The sequence below is a fragment of the Nyctereutes procyonoides genome, unplaced genomic scaffold (assembly GCF_905146905.1).
Source record: "Nyctereutes procyonoides isolate TBG_1078 unplaced genomic scaffold, NYPRO_anot_genome, whole genome shotgun sequence".
In the NCBI taxonomy this organism is placed as follows: Eukaryota; Metazoa; Chordata; class Mammalia; order Carnivora; family Canidae; genus Nyctereutes; species Nyctereutes procyonoides.
Genome location: NW_026575151.1, coordinates 12,268,937 through 12,292,990, shown reverse-complemented (window position 1 = coordinate 12,292,990; position 24,054 = coordinate 12,268,937). Strand labels below are relative to the sequence as shown.

The 24,054-nt window shown below is 37.4% G+C and overlaps 1 protein-coding gene and 1 pseudogene across 3 annotated transcripts in view; both read right to left on the bottom strand.

Annotated features, from left to right (window-relative positions):
• Positions 1-24,054, bottom strand: part of CCDC158 (coiled-coil domain containing 158) — a 102,900-nt gene that overhangs the window by 38,232 nt on the left and 40,614 nt on the right. For all 3 annotated transcript variants that reach the window (XM_055312983.1, XM_055312984.1, XM_055312982.1), the window contains 6 exons: positions 23,099-23,288; positions 20,805-20,957; positions 17,933-18,045; positions 16,122-16,280; positions 15,061-15,153; positions 14,157-14,282 (listed from right to left, as the gene is read on the bottom strand). In XM_055312983.1, the coding sequence (XP_055168958.1) occupies positions 14,157-14,282; positions 15,061-15,153; positions 16,122-16,280; positions 17,933-18,045; positions 20,805-20,957; positions 23,099-23,288 (834 nt within the window). The remainder of the gene's footprint in view (positions 1-14,156; positions 14,283-15,060; positions 15,154-16,121; positions 16,281-17,932; positions 18,046-20,804; positions 20,958-23,098; positions 23,289-24,054) is intronic.
• LOC129501914 (U6 spliceosomal RNA) lies at positions 19,811-19,923 on the bottom strand (annotated as a pseudogene).

Sequence of the window (24,054 nt, the reverse complement as noted above, 5' to 3'; positions counted from 1 at the left end):
TTTCTGAAGGCCAAAATAAGAGAAAGAGCAGCAAAATGGGAGGGCTGGCTAAAAGTCTATGGGAGAAGCTGTTAGAATCTCAGATGCTCTCCCCACATAGTCAGGTAATCACTCATTCTTTTCCCCTGAATTTAGAGGCTTAATTTCTACATGAGGTTGAACCAGAGGACTTTAGGCTCCAAAAGCTCCAAAGGTTACAAAGGTTGAACCAGAGGATTTTGCTATGTGGCATAGCAAGAGTAAGGTTGCAAAATGAAAACATGAGCACTTAAGTGAGATTGTATGGATATATAGATACCCCAGACTCCTCACCCCACTCATGTCTCAGAATCCTGGCAGGTAATTTATACCTATAAGCCAGTAGTAAGAGACTTCCTCATTAGGAGAACTCACAGGACCAAGAAAAAAAACCTACACATAATTTTAGGGTCCCTCAATAAAAAAAGCAACACTTAACTATCTACCAGCTGACAAATCCTGTCAACCTTACAAAGACCTTTTAAGCAGCTTTATAGGGCTTCAATCTTTTTTTTTTTTTTTTTTAAGGATTTTATTTATTCATGAGAGACACAGAGTCACAGGCAGAGAGAGAAGCAGGCTCCATGCAGGGAGCCTGATGTGGGACTCGATTCCAGGACTCCAGGATCTCACCCTGGGCCGCTCAACCGCTGAGCCACCCAGGCATCCCTTAGGGCTTCAATCTTGAGTATGAATGAAGAGCCAATGATCACTAAACATTGAAGGAAAGTCTTGAATGACAGATTTCAAAACAAAAAACAAATTTGAAAAAAATCAATGATTTTTGACCAGAGAAATTACTGAAAAACTGAAGTTAATATTTTTAAACAGAAATGAGAAAGTACTGCATCACAAAAGAACATAAAACTATATAAAGAGAAAAGAGCTCCTGGAAATTAAAATATATATGTATACACACACACCTATATGAATGATATCCGAAAAAAAATTCAAAGATGTTTAGAAGACAGAGTTGAGGAAATTTCCTAAGAGGTAGGAATAAAAGATGAGGAGATTAACATGGAAGTTGGAATTAAAGATGACTACAGAGGTCCAAGAGGCCTATTAGGTTACTAACAGAAATTCTAAAAAGAGAGAAGATAAAAATGGAGGGAGAAAATGATCAAATAAATGATACAAGAAAATTTCTGAGAACAAAAGAATACAAGAGCCTGCTAGGTACCCACCACAATGAAAAGAAAAAAACCTCACAGGCATCATCTTGAAATCAATCTATGAGGGATAAAGACCCTACAAATGCTAAGAAAAAAGAACAAAAACAAGTCACAGACAAAGGCTCTGCAGTCAAAATAGCACTACCACAACAAGACTTCGAGCATCAATCACATGTAAGTGAAGAATAATGGTATTTTCAGACATGCAAAGTTTTAAAACACTTAAAGAATGAAATTCACCCTTTCATAGTTAGCCCCTGCATCATTTGCCCCACCAAAAGAAAGAAAGAAACCAAGAAAGGGAATTAAAACTAAGGAACAGAAAAAAAGGTGAAGGGAATTCCCTGGATTATGAAAGAAGGAAAACCCAAGAAGGCAACAGTGTGGCAAGCCTAGAGAGTGACCACTCCAGATCAGAAGAGGAATGCAGAGGGCTCTACAAGTATGATGCATAACACATGAATATATGAACAAGGAATTGATAAAATATCTGATTACTCTGCTCATACTAAAAGGAATTTTATAGTTGTTTTTCAGAGAATGTTTGAGGGATAATTGGTTCTAGATATCTAGAAAAATAACCAAAGTAAAACAAGACAATTATTAAATCTAAGGGCAAAAAGGAAGTATAATCACAGTTCACTGTACAGTTAAGCTAGAGAACAATATTTACATTGTCAATAATCTGAACAATGTGACTTAAACAAATGTGTATGATTATATAGTGGAGAATATGCAGGAAAAGAAAAGTGTATATACATGCATGGTTAAAAGAGAGGTAAATTTTTATATTCTATAGCATAAATTTATAGATAGTATCTAAAATTGTATCAGCAAAAAGTAACAGTAGAAGAGTTATTTTTCCAGTAACAGTAGAACCACCCTTCTGTTCAGAAATTCACTAGAAAAGTATACACATAAAATTTTTAAGTCTTCCTGACAATGTTAGAGAGCAATCAGTATAGTAAAGAATTATGGGCTGAAGTCTGGAACAAAAGAAAATTCAGACTAGGGAAGCAGTTAAAGCCATCTTCTCTGGTAACATTAATCAATTCTAAAACAACTGGCTGAGAGGCTGGGAAGATGAGATGAGCTTTTGGCAGAATCAAGAAGCTAGGGGGATAAAAACTCTATCAAAGAGGTAGAAGATAAGCCAACTGCTAAACCTCAGGCTTTGGGTAAGAGCCTTATCTGAATCATCTCAGTTCTCAAATGAGTTAAAGTGATGTGGGATTGTTAGTGAGCTTACTTTAGCTAACAGCCAGAAGCTAATGTAAATCCTCTATGAAGGAAAATAATGTCATCTAGAAACTAAAATTATCTAATTTTTCATAGTCAATGTCCAGAACTCAATTATTTAGAAAGAAAGCAAACAATGAAAAAAATGGACTAAAGACCTCAACAGACACTTCAACCAAAGAAGATGTATAGATGTCAAAAAAGCATATGAAAAGAGGTTCCAGAGCATATGCCATTAGAGAAATGCAAATCAAAACAATGAGATACTATTACGCTCTTATTAGAATAGCCAAAATCCAGAAAACAGACAACACCAAATACTGGCCAGTATGTGGAGCAGCATGAACTCTCATTTATTTCTGGTGGAAATGCAAAATGGTACAGCCATTGCAGAATACAGTTTGCAGTTTCTTACAAAACTAAACATACTATTATCATATGATCCAGAAATCATGGTCCTTGATACTTACCCAAAGGAGCTGAAATCTCAGGTCCACACAAAAAGCTGAATGTCTATAGAGGCTTTATTCATAATTATAAAAACTTGGAATCAACCAAGATGCCCTTCAGTAGGGGAATGAATAAACAAACTATGGTACATTCAGACAATGGAATATTACTCAGTGTGAAGATGAGCTATCAAGCCATGATATGAAAAGACATGGAGGAAACTTTGGTGCATATTACTGAGTGAAAGAAGTCAATCTTAAAATGCTTCATACTATATGATTCCAACTATATGACATTCTGGAAAAAGGCAAAACTATGGAGACAGTAAAAAGACCAGTGGTTGTCAGTGTGGAAGTGAATGGGAGGAATAAATGAGAGGAGCACAGGTTTTGAGGGCAGTAAAAATACTTTGTATAACATAACAATGGATATTATGTCATTATACATTTGCCCAAATCCATATAATATACAATATCAAGAGTGAACTTCAACATAAACTATGGACTTTGAGTAATGATACTATGTTAGTGTAGAGCCATCCTTGGTGGCAAACATACCATTCCAGTGAGTGATATTGATAATGGGGAGGCTGTCCAGTGTGGGGAAATCTCTGTACCTTTCTCTCAATTTTGTTGTGAACCTAAAACTACTCTAAAAAAAACAAAGTATTGAAAAAAAGAAAAAAGAGAGACTGGACAACCACATGACTGAAAGCCAAGAAAAACAATGGTCATAGGCCCAGAGGAGATTCAGATAATGTAGTTATCACATACCAATTTTAAAAAATAATGTTTTAATAGTACAACTATGAGAAGGAAACAAGAGAATGGGACAGAAAAAATAATTGAGAAGGTAAGGGATAAAATTTTTCTAAAATCAAAAAAAAATTTTTTTCTAAAATCAATGAAAGATCTCAATCCAGATTTCTACTAAGATCAGTAAACCTCAAGAAAAATAAATATAAAGAAGACCACAACTAGGCACATCACTGTCAAGTTGCTATAAACTGAAACAAAGAGGAAGTCTTAAAAGTGGTCAGAGAGAGGTGGCTGGGTGGCTCAGTTAATTAACTGTCCAACTCTTGATTTTGGTCTTGATTTTGGCTCAGGTTATGATCTCAAGGTTGTGGGATTGGGCCCCATGTGGGGCTCCACACTCACACTCAGTACAGAGTCTGTTTTTTCCTCATCCTCTGTTCCTCTCCCTGCTTGCACTCTCTTTCTCAAATTAATAAATAAAATCTTAAAAAAAAAGTGGTCAGAGAAACAATTACCTCCAAAAGACCAACAGGAACACTTAGAATTGACTTACCAGTAGAAACAACAGACTCCAGAATATAATGTTCTACAATAAATTCAATTCATTCAACCACCTGACAAATATTTATTGACTACTATATGCTAGATACTGTTCTAGGTACGTTGGGGTACATCAATGAACAAAACAAAGAATATGTTACTTATAATGTATAAAATTATATAGTAAACATTTTTAAGAAAAGAAATTATATAAAGCATGCTTAACAGTTTATTTAGGAAATATAGTTCATTTCTGTTATTAGAATTATTTAAAATTTTTATCCAATAGACATAACTGGTACCTTTTCACTGATGCATGAGATTCTTTATAATCAAGTAGAGTTTATTTATTGCACAATTAGACAAATCTCCTAGGCTGGCTTTTGGATAATAAAAAGTCATGTAATTTCAGACCTGATGTTTCCAGATGACGCTAGAGGTCATCTAGTCCAGACTCTTCATTAGAGATGAAAAGAGCAAGGCACAATATATTTGGCTTTCCAAGGTCACACAAGTAAGTAGGGAGAGACACGCTAATGACTTCTGGTCAAATGTTCTTTGTTGCTGTTTGGTTGTGAGGTTATTTTTTTTTTCGGGGGGGGGGAATGATTTAATTTTTATCAATAAAACATGTACATAATTTTAAAGATAATTTTATAACACTTAAAACAAAAAGCAGCAGTGTCTTGCTCTTTCTCTGCCCACCTCCAAACAGAAGCATGTTTAACTTTTATTATTGTTGTTATTTGATAGAATGTTTTATTTATTTTTTTTATTTTTATTTTTTTTGATAGAATGTTTTATTATTTGTTGTGTAATAGCTTGTTCTGTGTACACATCTAAAGCGTGTGAGAGAAATCCTTTTCCACTTTTAGTCATTTCGCAGCCCATGCCTTTCATTTAAACACACAGGTGGGATAACTGGCAGGTCACTAGTGATCCTGTTGCTATACTGTTAACTACTGAAATAGATTTTTATGTGTTATTTTTGGAATATGTTTCATTTCTTTGGAGATGGGGATGAATACTGGTTGCAGGGGATTAGTGGTTCCATAAATATGAATCTTCAGAGTAGACAAAGCCTCAATTTTACATTACACATACGTTTTCCTGGAGCTTTAAAGTATAAAAAGTTAAAACTAAAATTTTCCAAAGTCTTTAACATTTTAACTAAAAAGAATTAAAACATTTTATGATGACTAAAACTTTATAATTATAGATAAATTCATATCCATGAAGAAACAATACACAGCAAATCATTTTCATCTTGGTAGAATATTAACTATACCACTAATCTGCCTTTGGCATTTGAAGTGATGCTTATTTTTGCCATCTCACCATTTCCTTTGTAATGGAAAGCACTGAACATAAGACAAATAATTTACTTTAATAATTATTATTCATGGGCTGGAAGATGGCAGTGGAGTAGGAAGATTCTAGGCTCACCTCATCCCACAAATACAACTAGATAACTATCAAATCATCCCAAATACCCTAGTAATGACACGAAGAGTGCCAGAACAATCTCTCCATAACTAAAGGTAGAAGAGGTAACATTGAAAAGGGCAGAGAATACAGAGATGTGGTTTAGGAGACAAATGGATCCTGGCCAGTGTAGTAGAGAGGGAGCCATGGTCATGGAAAAGGGTGAGAGACAGACTGACACAAAAGGGAGTGCACAGGGAAAATGAATCCCCATAGCAATTGGCTTGGAAAACCAAAGGGGTGGGGTGGAGTTTTGTGACTTCTAGCAACTAATGGGGCTTAAAAAGTCTGGAGTTTTAAAGGTCAGTGGGCTTAGATGGGATAGAGCCCAGAGGGCACTGCACTGCTCTTGGACAGAAAGTGAACAAACCACCTGTGGACACACAGAATGGAAACTGTGGTCTGAAGAGCACCTGGGGCACATGGTGGGGATGTTATTTACTCATCTTGGAGTGTGTCCCAGAGACAGCATTCACAGAGAGATTGCTCTGGGAACAAAGGAACTGGCTGGTGCCATTTCCCTGCCCTCCCCCTCAGCATAAGCACAGGGCCACCTGTGGGAACCAGCTCAGAGCCAACAGCTACCTAACTTGCTTATACCAAGCCCCACTACCCTACCCTCCACACTGCAGTGTACCTACCCCACCCCTCCTAGTCATGCTTGCCTCAATCCCAGTGTAGCTGGCAGCTTCCCCCAGAAGATCAGACTAAAACACTACTCACACAGTGCCTCCCACCTTGGGAGTTTTGTGAAGCCTTGGTTCCAGTGGTAGTGGCAATAGGTCTTCATTTCACAAATAGACCAGACCACACCTAGTTAAAACATGCCACCATTCAGGCCAGGGACCAAACATTGTCCACAACAGGGAGAGAGAGCCTCTTCAGACCACTGGTCTGACAGATAAAAGTGTCCAGGACCAAACAGTAGACCACGTGCAGCAAACACTGAAGATGCTCTGGGAAGCACCAGGATCTGGGGAAGTGGGGACAACACAAGGCAGGGCATTACAGGACGTCTTCTTCATAAGGCCATTACCCTCAAGAAAATGAGACATAGCTGACTTTTGTAACATGCAGAAATAGGTACAGAGACTTAGACAAAATGAGAAGACAGATAAATGTATCCCAAATGAAAGAACAGGACAAGACTGTGTCCAAAGATCTAATAAGCAAAACAGACATGTCACATGCCTAATGGAGTATTTAAAGCAATGACCATAAGGATACTCACTGGACTTGAGACAAGAGTGGAAGACCTGAGTGAGAAGCTTAACCCAAAGATAAGGAATAACATAGCAGAGATAAAGACTATAATAAACAAAATGAGAAACACTCTTAATGGAATGAACAGCAAGATGGAAGAAGCAGAGGAAAAAATAAGTGACCTAGAAGACAGAGTAATGGAAAATAATCAAGCTGAACAAAAGAGAGAAAAAAGAATTATGTAAAATGAGAATAGACTTAAAGGAACTCAGTGACTACATTAAATGTAGTAATATTCATTATAGGAGTCCCAGAAGAAAGAGACAGAGAAAAGGGGATAGAAAATTTATTTGAAGAAATAATAGCTGAAAACGTCCTTATTCTTGGGAAAGAAATAGATATCTAGAACCAGGAGGCACAGAGAACTCTCATAAAAATTAACAAAATCAGATCCACACCAAGACATACTGTAATTAAACTAGAAATATAGTAATAAAAGAAAAAATCTTAAAAGCAATAAAAGTAGTCCTTAACTCACAAGGGATAACCCATAAAACTAGCTGGACATTTCTTAACAGAAACTTGGCATGCCAGGAGAGATTAGCATGATATATTCAAAGTACTGAATGGGAAAAATGTGGAGCCAAGAATACTCTTTCCAACAAGGCTACCACTCAGACTAGAGGAGAGATAAAGAGTTTCCCAGATACACAAAAACTAATAAAGGAGATCATGACCATAAACCAACCTTGCAAGAAATATTAAAGGGGACTCTGAGTAGGAAGGAGAGACTAAAAGTAATAATATAAAGGTAGGAAACACAAAAACAGTAAAAAAAAAAAAAAAAAAAAAAGTAATAATATAAAGGTAGGAAACACAAAAGCAGTAAAAATATTTATAGAATATTTCTGTAAAAAAACCATTCACAGAACTCACAAAATAAAAGGATATAAAAGGGCAGCCCCGGTGGCTCAGTGGTTTAGCGCTGCCTTCGGCCCAGGGTGAGATCCTGGAGACCCAGGATCGAGTCCCACATCGGGTTCCCTGCATGGAGCCTGCTTCTCCCACTGCCTGTGTCTCTTCCTCTCTCTCTCTCTCTCTCTCTCTCTCTCTCTCTGTGTCTGTCATGAATAAATAAATAAAATCTTTAAAAAATTAAAAGGATATAAAATATAACAACATACACCTAAAATGTGGGAAGGAAAGGAATAAAGAATGGGTTCAAACTTAAATGACCATCAACTTAATATAGACTGCTGTATGCAGAAGAGGTTATATACAAACCTAATGGGAACCATATATCAAAAAACACTAATAGATATGCAAAGAATAAAGAGAAATGAATCCAATATATCACCAAAGTAAATCAGCCAACCATGAAAGACAAGAAAGCATTAGAGAAAATCTTCAGAAACAACCAAAAAACAAATAATAAAATGATAATAAATACATATACAGGGGATCCCTGGGTGGCGCAGCGGTTTAGCGCCTGCCTTTGGCCCAGGGTGCGATCCTGGAGACCCGGGATCGAGTCCCATGTCGGGCTCCCGGTTCATGGAGCCTGCTTCTCCCTCTGCCTGTGTCTCTGCCTCTCTCTCTCTCATTCTATGTGACTATCATAAATAAATAAAAATTAAAAAAAAATTAAAAAAAAAATAAATACATATACAGGCTAAATGGTCCAATCAAAAAACAAGGTGACAGATTAGATTAAAAAACAAGACTCATCTATATTCTGCCTACAAGTGATTCATTTTAGACTTAAAGACAACTGCAGACTGAAAAGTGAGGGTATGGAGAAATACCTATTGTGTAAATGGATGTCAAACGAAAGCTGGAGTAGCAATACTTATTACCAGACAAAACAGACTTTATTTATCTATTTTTTTATTTGAGAGAGAGAGAGAGAGGAAAAAGCATGAGTGGGAGGGGAGGGGCAGAGGGAGAAGAAAAGAGAGAATCCCAAGCAGGCTCCATGTCCAGCATGGAGTCCAACGTCGGGCCCAATCCCACCACCCTGAGATCATGATCCAAAATGAAATCAAAAGTCAGACACTCAACTGACTGAGCCATCAAGGTACCCTGGAGAAAATGGACTTTAAAACAAAGATGATGACAAGAGAGAAAGAAGGACACTACATAATAATAAAGGGGACAATCCAACAAGAAGGTTTAACAATTATAAATATTTATGCATCAACCTAGGAGCAGCCAAATACATAAAACAGTTAATAACAACATAAGGAACTAGTCAATAATAATACAATAATAATAGGGGACTCCACTTACATCAAGAGACAAATTATTTAAAGAGAACATCAACAAGGAAACAATGGCTTTGAATGACACACTGGAACAGATGGATTTAACAGATATATTCAGAACATTCCATCCTAAAACAGCAGAATACATATTCTTTTCAAGTGTACATGGAACATTCTTCAGAATAGATTACAAAATAGGCCTCAAAATAAGTCTCAACAAATTCAAGAAGATCGAAGTCATACTATGCATCTTTTCTGACTACAATGCTATGAAACTAGAAGTCAACCACAAGAAAAATTTGGAATGACGACAAACACATGGAAGTTAAATAACATGCTATTAAACAATGAATGGGTCAACCAGGAAATTAAAGAAGAAATAAAGTAAGTACATGGAAACAAAATGACAATGAAAACACAACGGTCCAAAAACTGGAATGCAGCAAAAGTAGTTCTAAGAGGGAAGTGTATACCAATACAGGCTTAACTCAGGAAGCAAGAAAAATCTCAAACAACTTAAAATTACAGCTAACGGAGCTATAGAAAGGACAAACCAAACCTAAAGCCAGAAGGAAGGAAGAAATAAATATTAGAGTAGAAATAAATGATATAGAAACTAAAAAGGCAATAAAATAGATCAATGAAACCAGGAGCTGGTTCTTTGGGGAAAAAAAGGGGTTAAAGTTGATAAACCTCTAGCCAGACTTACCAAGAAAAAAAATAAAGGACTCAAATAAATAAAATCACAAATGAGAGAAGAGAAATAACAACCAACACCATAGAAATACAAACAATTACAAGAGGGATCTCTGGGTGGCGCAGCGGTTTGGCGCCTGCCTTTTTGGCCCAGAGCGCGATCCTGGAGACCCAGGATCAAATCCCACGTCAGGCTCCAGGTGCATGGAGCCTGCTTCTCCCTCTGCCTATGTCTCTGCCTCTCCCTCTCTCTGTATGACTATCATTAAAAAAAAAAAAAAAAACAATTACAAGAGAATATTATGAAAAACTATATGTCAACAAATTGGACAACATAAAAGAAATGGATAAATTGCTAGAAATATATAATCTACCAAAACTGTAATAGGAAGAAAGAGAAAATATGAACAAACTGATAATCAGCAAAGACACTGAATCAATAATCAAAAAACTCCCAACAAACAAAAGTCCAGGATGCTTCATAGGTGAATTCTACCAAACATTTAAAAACGAGTTAATCTGTTCTTCCCCAAATATCCCAAAAAATAAAAAAGGAAAACTTCCAAATTCATTCTGAGGCCAGCATTACCCTGATACCAAAGCCAGATAAAGATATCACTAAAAAAGAGAACTACAGATCAATATCCCCAGGGAACATAGATGCAAAAATCCTCAACAAAATACTAGCAAACCAAATCCAATAATACATTTTAAAAAAAATCATTCACCATGATCAAATGGGATTTATTCCTGGGTTGCAAGGGTGGTTCAACATTTGCAAATCAATAAATACATATATCACATCAATCAGAGAATGGGTAAGAACCATATAATCATTTCAAAAAACATAGAAAAAGCATTTGACAAAGTACAATATCCATTCATGATAAAAATCCTCTATAAATAGGTTTAGAGGGAACATACCTCAACATAATAAAGGCTGTAGATGAAAGATCCAGAGCTAACATCATCCTTAAGGGGGAAAAACTGGTTGATTTTCCTCTGTGGTCAGGAACAAGACAAGATGTCTACTCTCCCCACTTTTATTCAACATAGTATTGGAAGTCCTAGACACAACAATCAGACAGCAAAAATAAATAAAAGGCCTCCAAATCAATAAGAAAGAAGTACATCTTTCAGTATTTGCAGATATACTATATATAGAAAACCTGAAAGACCACCAAAAGATTGCTAGAAGTTATAAACGAATTCAGTAAATTTCAGGATACAAAATCAATGCCCAGAAATCTGTTGCTTTTCTAAACACCAATAATGAAGCAGCAGAAAAGAAGTTAAGAAAACAATCCCATTTACAGTTGCATCAAAAATAATGATGTCTAGGAATAAACCTAACCAAAGAGGTGAAAGACTTTTTGCTCTGAAAACAATAAAATACTGATGAAAGAAACTGAAGACAACACAAAGAAAAAGAAAGAAATTCCATGCTCATGACTGGAAGAACAAATATTGCTAAAATGTCTGTAACTACCCAAAGCAATCCATGCATTTTATGCAATCCCTATCAAAATACCAACAGCAGGGCAGCCCCAGTGGCGCAGCGGTTTAGCGCTGCCTGCAGCCCAGGGCATGATCCTGGAGACCCTGAATCGAGTCCGTCAGGCTCTCTGCATGGAGCCTGCTTCTCCCTCTGCCTGTGTCTCTGCCTCTCTCTCTCTCTCTATCTCTGTCTCTATGAATAAAGTCTTTAAAAAAAATTAAAAAAAAAATACCAACAGCATTTTTCACAGAACTAGACAAACAATCCTAAAATTTGTATGCAATCACAAAAGACTCCAACTAGCCAAACCAATCTTGAAAAAGAAAACCTAAAGACATCATAATTCTGGACTTCATGTTATATTACAAAGCTGTAGTGACCAAAACAGTATGGTACTGATACAAAAACAGGCATATAGGGGATCCCTGGGTGGCGCAGCGGTTTAGCGCCTGCCTTTGGCCCAGGGCGCGATCCTGGAGACCCGGGATCGAATCCCACATCGGGCTCCCGGTGCATGGAGCCTGCTTCTCCCTCTGCCTGTGTCTCTGCCTCTCTCTCTCTCTCTCTCTCTCTCTGTGTGTGTGTGTGTGTGTGTGTGTGACTATCATAAATAAATAAAAATAAAAAAAAAACAGGCATATAGATTAATGGACTAGAACAGAAAACCCAGATATTAACCCACAACTATATGGTCAACTAACCTTTGACAAAGCAAGAAAGAATATACAGTAGGAAAAAGTCTATTCAATGAATGGTGTTGGGAAAACTGGACAGCAATATACAAAAGAAAGAAACTGGATTTATACCATACACAAAAATAAACTCAAAATGGATTAAAGACCTAAATGTGAAACCTGAAACCATAAAAATCATAAAAGAGAACAGAGGCAGTAACTTCTTTAACATCTGAGAAAGCAACTTTTTTCTAGATATATCTCCTGAGGCAAGGGAGACAAAAGCAAAAATAAACTATTGGGGCTAGGGGATCCCTGGATGGCTCAGCGGTTTAACGCCTGCCTTTGGCCCAGGGCAGGATCCCGGAGTCCCTGGATTAAGTCCCATGTCGGGCTCCCAGCAGGGAGCCTGCTTCTCCCTCCTCCTGTGTCTCTGCCTCTCTCTGTCGCTCTCTCTATGTCTATCATAAATAAATAAATAAATCTTAAAAAAAAAAAAAAAACTATTGGGGCTATATCAAAATAAGAAGCTTCTGCACAGTGAAGGAAACAATCAACCAAACTTAAAAGGCAATCTATGGAATGAGAGAAGATACTTGCAAGTGACATATCTAATAAAGGGTCAGCGTCCAAAATACATAAAGAACTTATACAACTCAACAGCCAAAAAAAAAAAAAAAAAAAAATCCAGTGAAAAAATGAGAAGATATGAACAGCTCTTTCTCCAAAGAAGACATCAAATAGCCAACAGACACATGAAAAGATGGCCAACATCACTCATCATCAGGAAAATGTAAATCAAAACTACAATGAGATATCACCTCATACCTGTCAGAATGGCTAAATCAATCAAAAACATAAGAAACAACAGATGTTGGTGAGGATATAGAGAAAAAGGAACACCTGTGTACTGTTGGTAGGAATGCAAAGTGGTGCAGCCACTGTGAAAAACAGTTTGGAGGTTCCTCAAAAAGTAAAAAATAGAACTAATTGCACTGTTAGGCATTTACCTAAAAGAATACAAGAGCCCGGGCAGCCTGGCTGGTTGGTGGTGGTTTAGTGCCACCTTCAGCCCAGCATGTAGTCCTGGAGACCTGGGATTGAGTCCCAGGTCGGGCTCCCTGCATGGAGCCTGCTTCTCCCTCTGCCTTGTGTCTCTGCCTCTCTCTCTGTGTCTCTCATGAATAAATAAATAAATCTTAAAAAAAAAAAAAAAAAGAATACAAGAGCCCTAATTCAAAGGGATACATAAACCCGATGTTTATAGTAGCATTATTTATAATATCCAGGAAATAGAAGCAGTCCAAGTGTCCATGGATTGATGTATGGATAAAGAAGATGTGGTATACATACACACAGTGGTCTACTAGCCACAAAAAGAATGAAATCTTGCTATTTGCAATAATATGGATGGAAGTGGAGAGTATAATGCTAAGTGAAATAAGTCAGAGAAAGACAAATACCATATGATTTTACTCATATATGGAATTTAAGAAAGAAAATAAATGAGCAAAGGGGGGGGAGAGAAAGAGACAAATCAGGAAACAGACCCTAATTAAAGAGAACTGATGGTTACCAGAGGGGAGGTGAGTGGGGGGATGGGTGATACAGGTGATAGGAATTTAGGAAGGCACTTGTCTGACGAGCACTTGTCTGATGTATGGAAGTGTTACATCACTATATTGTATACCTGAAATTAATAGGACACTGTATGTTAGCAAACTGGAATTAAAATGAAAACTTAAACAATTTCGTTAACATTAATCACACTGAATATTTCATCTATCTTCCCCAGAGGAAACACCAAATAGTGTAGTAAACATTTTCACTCATCTGGTATAAATCTAAAATGTGTAGTGTAGTAAACATTTTCACTCATCTGGTATAGTGTAGTAAACATTTTCACTCATCTGGTATAGTGTAGTAAACATTTTCACTCATCTGGTATAAATCTAAAATGTAGTAATTGAAAATGTCATAACTATAGATGTATTTTTTAATGAAATTCTTCTCAGTTTAAAATTATTTACTGCTTCTCCCTCTGCTTATGTCTCTGCTTCTCTCGCTCTCTTTCATGAATAAATAAATCTTTTTAAAAATAAAATTATTTACATACTAGGTCATTTGCATCACAAATAATGAGACTAGTCGCTTACATGAGACAGGAAGCTGGCTGTGGACTGGGATGATGGTACATTAGAATGAGAACGGGCGGCTGAGGATGGCTGTGGAAGGCGTGGCTTCACAGAAGTATTTGAGGTGTATCCAGGGCCCTGCAGTTCCTAGAAAGCAATACAGAGGTGAGCAAAATAATTGTCAACCTACACCTAGAATTGCAAAATCAAAATGTATTTTGCAGACATAATTTCAATCTTAGATACTGAACATCTACAAAGTCATAAGCCAAAGTATCAAGCAAATGCTTCTGAGTTACTCTTTGAAAACTAAGCATATGCTTAAGAAGATGCCTTCACACTGCTAACTGAAAAAAGCATGAGATGGAAAACACCTCGATGGTATGCTAGTAAGCTGGTTTCTAATTTTTACTAAAGACTCCATAGTAGTTCTGGCATATAACTTGGAAAGATCCTCTACAACTATTATTAGGACTTTAATGTATGCCTGCAACTTTAAAATAGAGACATATATTTCAATAGAAAGTGTACTGTTTTTAAAGGACACATGTTTCTGTCATGCAGATTAAATCATTTTTGCTATTCTCCAAACAAGCTAAACATACTCTCACATTGGGCCTTTGCACTTGCTTGAACTCCTGTATGGAAAATTCTTCTTTCCAGTATCCTCAAGGCATACCTGAAGAAGGTGTTTGCCTCTCTTAATCTAAACTTAACACAGAGTACAGTGCTTCATTTGTTACCACAGGAAAGGAGAGGTATAGAATGTAATGATATTTATTCAGATTTTATAATTGCTAGTATCAGATAATGTTGAAAGTATACTTGAATGTATCTAAGGCACATGAAGAAAATATGTAAGTATATCAAAGAATGGCATTATTTTTTGCTTAAATTATTTATATTGGAAAAAAAAAGACCTCACTTTTACATCCAAAGTGTGTTGAAGTTTTAGACGCACAGATTCTTGTTCCTGACGCTGTATGATATCTTGACATTCTGCAAACTGCAAAGATGCCTACAATCAAGCAATCACATGTGGTTTATCCTCCACTCTAATTTTATTTTATTAATCTATAAATACAGAGTTGCCATCTCTTCAAAGGAACTTCCCCCACTCTCAACACACTAACTTACATTTATCTATTTATTTCAGTAAACTTAGAACAACTGGAGGTCATGGCTTTATTCTCTGTGTCCCCAGTATCTACACAGCATTTAGTTTGTGAGGGGCATTCAAAAGGATGAAGAGATTAAGGATGAAATGACCAAAGAGTTTTAGCAATATAAAAAAATGTACAGAGAAATAGCCACAACTCAAAATCTTTAATTTTTTAAATTTTTATTTATTTATTTTTTTCACAACTCAAATTCCTATCATGTTTTAAAATCAAAGTTGGCATAGGAGGGATCACAGGTCATTTTACCTAACCATAAAAGCTCTAATTTCTTAAGAATCAAGGACCAGTCCGGGTACATTTTTAGACTTCCAGGGTTCTCAGTGACAAGAAAGATTCACTCCTCTATGATAAATGGCAATTACAAATACAGCGTCATTAATCCTTCTCACTCCTTAAGCTGTTTTCTGCCTCCATTTTCTGGACCACAACAAATGTCAGACATTTAGCATCAAGTTGCCATCTTACTGGTATTAACAACAGTATTCTACCTAGTGTTCAAGTCATTCTGTGGCAGTAGGTCAGACTGCAGATGGATTTATTCAGTAAACTAAGGACATCAGGAGCATCTTACATCTTATACCTTACTGCTCCTGTAACTGTGTTAGCCTGAAAAAGAGAATTTTGTAAAATATATGCATACTATACTTTAACACTTAGAAGAGCCTTCTCCATAGGATATGGTTTTTCCTTATACTCTGTGATATAACAGAGATTTGGTTTCTATCAACATGAGCTTTTATTCAGGACAAGGCTACTTAATAGCTATTTAGTTGATAATTACTTTACACATTTAGTTAATAACTACCTTATCAAGAGCAACTTCCATATTAGCAACCTTTTCTTTCAAACGGCGTTCCTGTGATCTCAGGACTTCTAGTTCTCCAGCCATCTTGTTTTTTTCTGTTGCAACAGTACTCAATTCCTGGCTTAATTTAGTCTTCTCTTCTTTTAGAAAATGCTTTTCCTATAATTATAGAGGAAAAAATATATCAGAAATAATGTACTGATGTAGATGCTCTGATGTGATGGAGATATGAAACATATAAATATCTGAACTACAGTTAATTCAAATGCCATTTAATTGCTTATGAGTTGTAGCTGGGAGCCATTAGAATTGTTACCATGTACTCTCTTATTCTTATCACTACTGGCATTATTACCTCTTTCTTGGCTTATTAAATCTTGGATAAAACCTATAAAATATGTAAAATATGTATTAATTTCACAAGTTGTTTCCCTTCTGTTTGAAGGGAGTGTCTGTGGGTTTTAAATACCTTCCTGTGGGTGGGGGCAGACACCTGTGATGACAGCAGGTAGTGACCTCTTATGCTCTAAGTTTTCTCAGGGAGGATGAGGATAAGCACTCCTTTAGGTCCAAATGGGCAAATAATGGAAGAAGAAAAGAAACAAATTTACGATAAGAGAAAAGGAGGAAAGAACCCAAAAACAGGAAGTAAGTCAGTCCATATGATGAGGGCTCTGCATAAACACATACATTTGTACATATTTGGGACTGTTTAGCCTCACTCTAAAAAAGTACGTCAGCAGCTCCTTTTGGGCATGGGAAAGCAATTAACTTGAGCTGCTGTCTTCTATGCATGTTCTTTACTTCCTCACCTCCATTACAGTCAGTTCTCACGTAACTTCTTTTGAAAATGTTGATTTATTTCAAAGTGACTGATGTATCCGGGAACGTCTGAGCACAACACTGATTTCACACTTATTATGCAGTTTCATTTATGAGAAATACTAAGTCACACAAAACTGTGCCAAGCTGAACAGAGCTGTGTAGGAATATACAAAAAGCATACATGCACACTCCTCAAACACCCATTTACTACTACCTCAGTTTACCTTGAGTTATGAGTCACATCCATATACATCTAGTGTTACAGAAAACTCCCCTTATACCCCCCCCATCATACCTCATAAGCCACAACCCTCTAATGCAAACTTCCACAAGCAAACTTCAGGGCTTCTTCAAGATAAAGGCCCATGTTTATTGTATTACTTATGTATTTTTCTCCTCATTTAACCTGTAAAACTATGCTACCATTTTCATTTGGTTTCTATTTTTTGTATGTCATTGATGAAATCTGTTAGTGTGGTACTCCTTTTTTTAAGATTTTATTTATTTATTTATGAGACAGACAGAGAGAGAGAGGCAGAGACACAGGCAGAGGGAGAAGCAAGCTCTTTGTGGGGAGCCCGATGCGGGACTTGATCCCAGGACCCGGGATCACCACCCAAGACAAAGGCAGATGCTCAACCACTGAGCCACTTAAGCCCTGTTAGTGTAGTACTCCTCATTCCATTGTTCTCATCACTCTGTGGCTTTTACTGCACTGTTTGGCAGACCATAGAGATTTTAAGAATACACATCACATAAAATCATTCCCTATCTCTACCAAGAATGCTCTTTTGCCCATTTTCTGCATTTAAAATACCAGCTCTTTCAAGATCCTACTCAAATGTTCCTTCAGGCTTATTCTCTTAGTCAGAAATAACCTCATTTCTCAGCTATACTTTGTAATGCTCCTATGTCTTATCCTGCCTGTAGTATATTAAAGAGTGAACATTATATTGACTCCTTCCACTCTGAGGACAGGGACTCACCTTATTTGCATTTGTCATTGCCTCTTCCAAAAACTGTATTTTGCTCTGAAGGGCATCTATTTGACCTCTTTTAGCTGTGATTTGCTTTTGCATTCCCATTGCCACTTTCATAGCTGGGGGGGTGGGGGGAAAGGAAGTAAACTGCCTTAGTATTTAAGGTTTCTATATTTTGAAAAGCTATTATAAATTGATGGCTAAACACTGTGAGAAGGTGACAAGATTCTCTAAGGCACTTGGACAGTTTCAAGAGAGTGATCACAGAGAAAGATCTTCAGATTTCACAATATTGGGATATAACAATTTTCAGAGATTTTGAGCTGAGAATGATGTTTTGTGATTTCCTTGCTATTGGTATTAATTTCATTGACCATCGTAGTTTACCATCTCCAATGTTATAGAATATTGACTAACTTCATACTTATCCATATAGAAAACATATACATTAATAGTCATATAATGAATAATGTATGTATTTTTTAAGCATTTTTACTAAAATAATTTTCCAGAAATTCATATTTAAAATGCCACAAAGACAACTATTATTTATTTGTTCATACGGTATCCTATAAAAATGTCTTGTTATTATATAAGGTATCTATTATTAAGTGATCTTTTTACAGATTCCAGTGATGTCACAAAGCATTCACATTCAATTTTCATTCCTATGGTCATTGCATGTGTTTGGAACTCACTATTTCAACAGTCATATTGGCAGTATAAGCATATATGGAATTGCTTTAATAAAACTAGTGATGGGATGAGAATGTTCAAGGCAGGTAGAAGGCACTGAATACTTCAAATATGGCAGGTCACTGAAAAGATCTATGAAGCTCATCCTTGTTTGGAGATTCAAAACCAGAGACCCTGGGAACGCCTGGGTGGCTCAGCAGTTAAGCTTTGGCTCAGGGCGTGATCTGGGGTCCTGGGATAAAGTCCCACATCGGGCTCCCCGTGGGGAGTCTGCTTCTCCCTCTGCCTGTGTTTCTGCCTCTGTGTCTCTCATGAATAAAACAAAAATCTTAAAAAAAAAAAAAAATCAGAGACCCAATGTTGTTTCCCACAGTTAGCTGAGGAAAGAGGTTTGAAAATGTGATGGCTTTGAGTCAAGGTCCAAATGGAGCTTAGAGGTTAAAAAGAGAAACTGTACCCATCTCTAGAAACAAACTATCGGAGAGGATGAAAGGTCTGACTTCTTTTTAACAAGATATAGAAAGCTTGTTAGAAAGCTAAACTGTCAAAACAGGGTTGGTTTGACAGAACGCACTGCTTTACTAACAGAGCCACAGTCTGACATTTGCTCACCACTCACCTCATTCAATGAAGAATTCTGGTCTTATTAAATGGTTCAATAAATAAATAAATAAATAAACAAACAAATAAATAAATAAATAAGTGTTTCATGGCTGGCCTTGAAAGCTTATTTTCTTTTTTTTTTTTTTTTAAGATTTTATTTATCTATTTATGAGAGACACGCAGAGAGAGAGAGGCAGAGACACAGGCAGAGGGAGAAGCAGGCTCCATGCAGGGAGCCCGATGTGGGATTCGATCCCGGATCTCCAGGATCGCACCCTGGGCCAAAGGCAGGCGCTCAACCGCTGCGCCACCCAGGCTGCCCTGAAAGCTTATTTTCTTAAATCTCTTTTATTTTAAGATAATTTTGAGCAATAAAAATAAGCATTTGAATGTAAACACAGGTTTACCCAGTTAATTTAATCACTGTAATGTGACTGTAATGTGGCTGTGGTGGAAATGCCTCAGGACACTGAGGTGGGGAGGGGAGGGTACGATCCCAAATGGGCCTCCTAAGTGACTTCTCCAAACCCTACCATTTTCTTGGTGTTAACCAGCAAAGAAAAAGCTGAACTTCCAAGAACTGCACAAAATACAGAATGCTTCAAGAATCTACCTGCATGTGCCGCCTTTTGGCGGGGGCTATGATAATCTTCTCTGCATAGTTCCAATTTTAGTATATGTGTTGCTGTAACGAGCACAGAAATAAATCTTTTCACATTAAAAAATAATTGAGAAATTTAAAAACATAGATTTACTTAGATTAATATTTATTCTTATAGTCAGCTAACATATTTGTATATGTTTATGTATATATATATGTATATACCACCAATATGAATTATATAAAACAGCAGAATTAATATGGACATCAAGGGACAAAGGGAACAGGTCTAAGTGGTAACAAGAAACCACTCATTCTGGCAGTTCAATTCCCACAGCTCCATCACATTTTTATCACAGAGAGGGAATCAGGAACTGACAATGAACCACAGATTTTTATTTTATGTTGATAATCAACATGTGAAACATGTGAAAAATAAGGGGTTAAATGAAAATTACTGGTAACTTGTATTTTTTTATCAATACTTCCTTAAGAATAATTAATTGGCACTTATAGACATTGAGATCTGTTAGAAATTCCTGAAACAGCCACAGGAAAAGATTCAGATGGACAGCCCGGGTGGCTCAGCAGTTTAGTGCTGCCTTCAGTCCAGGTCGTAATCCTGGAGACCCAGGATCAAGTCCCATGTCAGGCTTCCTGCATGAAGCCTGCTTCTCCCTCTCTCTGCCTCTCTCTCTGTCTCTGTGTCTCTGTGTGTCTCAATAAATAAAATCTTAAAAAAAAAAAAAGGCAGAGATTCAGATACTTTAGGGATTACATTAAGCACATGGCATTTTCCCTTAAAAACCCTGAGTACAATGACTACTATCTAACACTCATCATTGGTGCCTATCACTGTGTATCTCTCACATCATGGGGCACTTGTAAGAGGTGGCAGGTGATGTATCTAGGTTTGTGTTTTAGTAAGTCTAGACCAATGGCATTAAAAACAGAAGAATAAAATCCAGTAAAGCATACCATGACCATCGGATCCTTCCATTGACTTTAAAGTATTTCTTGTTTGTTCAAGTTCAGACTGTGCAGATTTTAACTGCATTTTCAGTTTATTTGTAGTAGCTTCCATTTCTTCAGTTTTGTTTCGAAAATTCCTTTTTAAGACTTCATAGTCCTCTGTCACCATGTGATAATAATAGATGGTTACTTTGGTTACTTCATACACTGTATGAAGTGTATTTTATTTGTAATTAATGATCACAAAATTTTAGAGCTGGGAGAGACTTCATTTAGCTACATCTTCATTTGTTTCAGAAATGAGATGTACAGTCACATTTCCTGAGTGGAACCTCCTTCTTTACTTCCTTACTATTCACTGCTTTTTTTTTCCAGCCAGTATAATTGGCTTACATCAACTGCATCTTCAATTTTCTTGGATGGTCATATCCACAGTAGATCTCACTACCATCTATCTGTAGGTAGGTGAATCTCCATGACATGATAAGAAACCCGAGGTTACTGTGTGTTCTGTCTTTTTAGCTCTAGTTATTAATGAAATACTTGGCACGCACTCGTCATTCTATACAAGAACACACACCTATTCAACTTTCAATATATTTATATATGATAGATTCATATATAAAGGGAACAAACAGAGCCAAGCCCTCCTTGTACTGAGACATTTCCACATGCATATCCCAGCATCCCCCATACCACCTGTCTCATACTGGCTATATCTCACCTCTGGCCCTCAAGCCTGCTCTCCAAATGGTTTTCCTATCTCAGTTATAGGTGACCATCATTCTACCGATCCCACGGATTTAAAACCTGCAGGCTACACACAATCCCTCGAATCATGAAGCACTGTTGTTCAGTTGCAAAAATACTCCTATTAATTTTTTCACTCTCACTGCCACTGCCTTGGTTCCAGTTTCATAGCTCCCTGGGAGGAGGGCAAGAGCCCCTTTAACTGGCTGGACTGGGCCCTAGTCTTGCTTTTCTCCATTTACCTGCTGCTGTCCTTTCAAAATGCAAATTTGATGACAATAATCTCCTACTCAATGTCTTTTGCTAGCTCCACACTGTCTGGCTCTGCCTATCTACTCTACCTAATTTCTTAGCCCTCGGGCCTTTGTACCTTTACTCAAATACTTCTGAGGTCACATTGTTATTTCATTCCTTATGCTTTTGCCCATGATGTTCTCTCTGCCTGGGTTGCCCTTCTACCCTTCTACCTGCTAAATCCCTTTTCTTTCTTCAACTTTAGCAGAGGAGCTCTAAATCTTATAGGAGACTGATTCTCTACACTCTTCTCCATCTGCACCCAGCACATCATGCCTCGCCCACTGTCCTGTAACTGATTCTATAGAAGTCTGGCTCCCAAGTAGGTGGGATCCTCACTGTTGTGCTGCTAGGGTCTATCTCGGTATCTGGCCGAATAAATGCTCAGGAATCATTGATTCTGTGTGTGTGTGTGTGTGTGTGTGTGCGCGCGCGCACGCACACGCGCATGCAGTAAATGATACCTGAACCACACTAATCGCGGACTAGAAGTGTTTTCTTTTTTTTTAAGTGTTTTGTTTCTAAATATAAGATCTTAATTGATTTTTCAAGAAATCTATACAGTCTGTGTATACACGTTGCTTCACTATGAAACTTCTAATCAAACTATTTAACTCAAAGGACTCAAGGTTTCCACTTCTCTCACCCTTTTCTTGAAAACTTAGTAAAGAGGGGTGCCTAGGGGCTCAGCCAGTTAAACATCTGACTCTTGGGGATCCCTGGGTGGCGCAGCGGTTTAGCACCTGCCTTTGGCCCAGGGCGCGATCCTGAAGATCCGGGATCGAGTCCCACATCGGGCTTCCAGTGCATGGAGCCTGCTTCTCCCTCTGCCTGTGTCTCTGCCTCTCTCTCTCTCTCTGTGTGACTATCATAAATAAATAAAAAATTAAAAAAAAAAAAAAACATCTGACTCTTGGTTTCAGCTCAGGGTCATGAGATTGAGCCTGATAGTGGGCTCTTGCTCAGCGGGGAGTCCACTTGAGGTTTCCTTCTCCCTCTGCCCCTCCCCCCACTTGCCCCTCCCCCCACTCACACAAGCTCATGCTCTCTAAATAAATAAATCTTAAAAAAAAAAACAAGTAAGTAAAGAATTTCATGGACTCTGAGGGTGAAGCATCAGGATTTCAGGGCAGCATAATTATCCCTGTTTACAATGTGGGATGAGCACCCATACTTTTGCAAGAATCCTAGCATCCACGCTGGATTCACTGGCAGTGCTCCTAGTTGTCAGCAGAATTTGAACTAAAGTAACATACCTGTAAGACCGTTTAGCTCACTCCTACTGGTTTTCACCTCATTTAATAACTGATCTCTCTCCTGTTTGATGTCATTTACTGCACGGAGGCGTTCAGACCCTGCATTCACCAGCTTCACCTTTTCCAGCTCCAAGTCACTTACTCGGGCCTCAAGCTCCCGTATCTTTGCATCTTTTTTATCTTTTAAAATCTAAATATAGGGATAAATACAAGGACAGAGTAAGAAGTAAAAATAAAAAATGTACATGTACCTATAGGTGACATTCTATTAGTATCGTATCTATATTTACTATCTTTTCACTATTTCCTAGAATATTTAATTTCTATTTTATTATCAAGCCTCAACAGTAAATAGGAAAGCAAAAGGCCTTCTATTGATATTGAAAGGCCTTTATTTTAACCTTAGATGTCAATTTCCAAAAAAAAAAAAAAAAGATGTCAATTTCCAGTATTGTTTGCAATAATTCATTATCCCTACTCCTACTATTTTGCATTCCAAAGAGAAAGGTAGTGAGCACCTACTCTGTGCCGGGCACTATTTTACATATTGGAACAGAGCAGCAGGACAGAGATGGGGTGAGGCAAGTGAGGCCCCAGGTGGGCACCTCTCTGAGTTCTGTGTTCTAGCTGCCTCACTAACCTTACCCAGTCCCAGTTATGAATAGCAGGAAATAAAACAATGGCCTTGTCCCCAGGGAGCTTACATTTCAGTGAGAAGAGATAGACAATAACAAATATTTAATAGGTAATAATAAGTTACCAAAAAAAAAAAAGTGGGGAGTAGAGAATGAATGCAAAGGAGGGGCTGTGCATGTAAGAGATAACTGGGTATGTAGAAAAGAACCCAATTGCTATTCTTTTTTTTTTAAGATTTTATTTATTTATTCATGACCGTCACAGAGAGAGGCAGAGACAGGCAGAGGGAAAAGCAGGCTGTCTGCGGGGAGCCTGATATG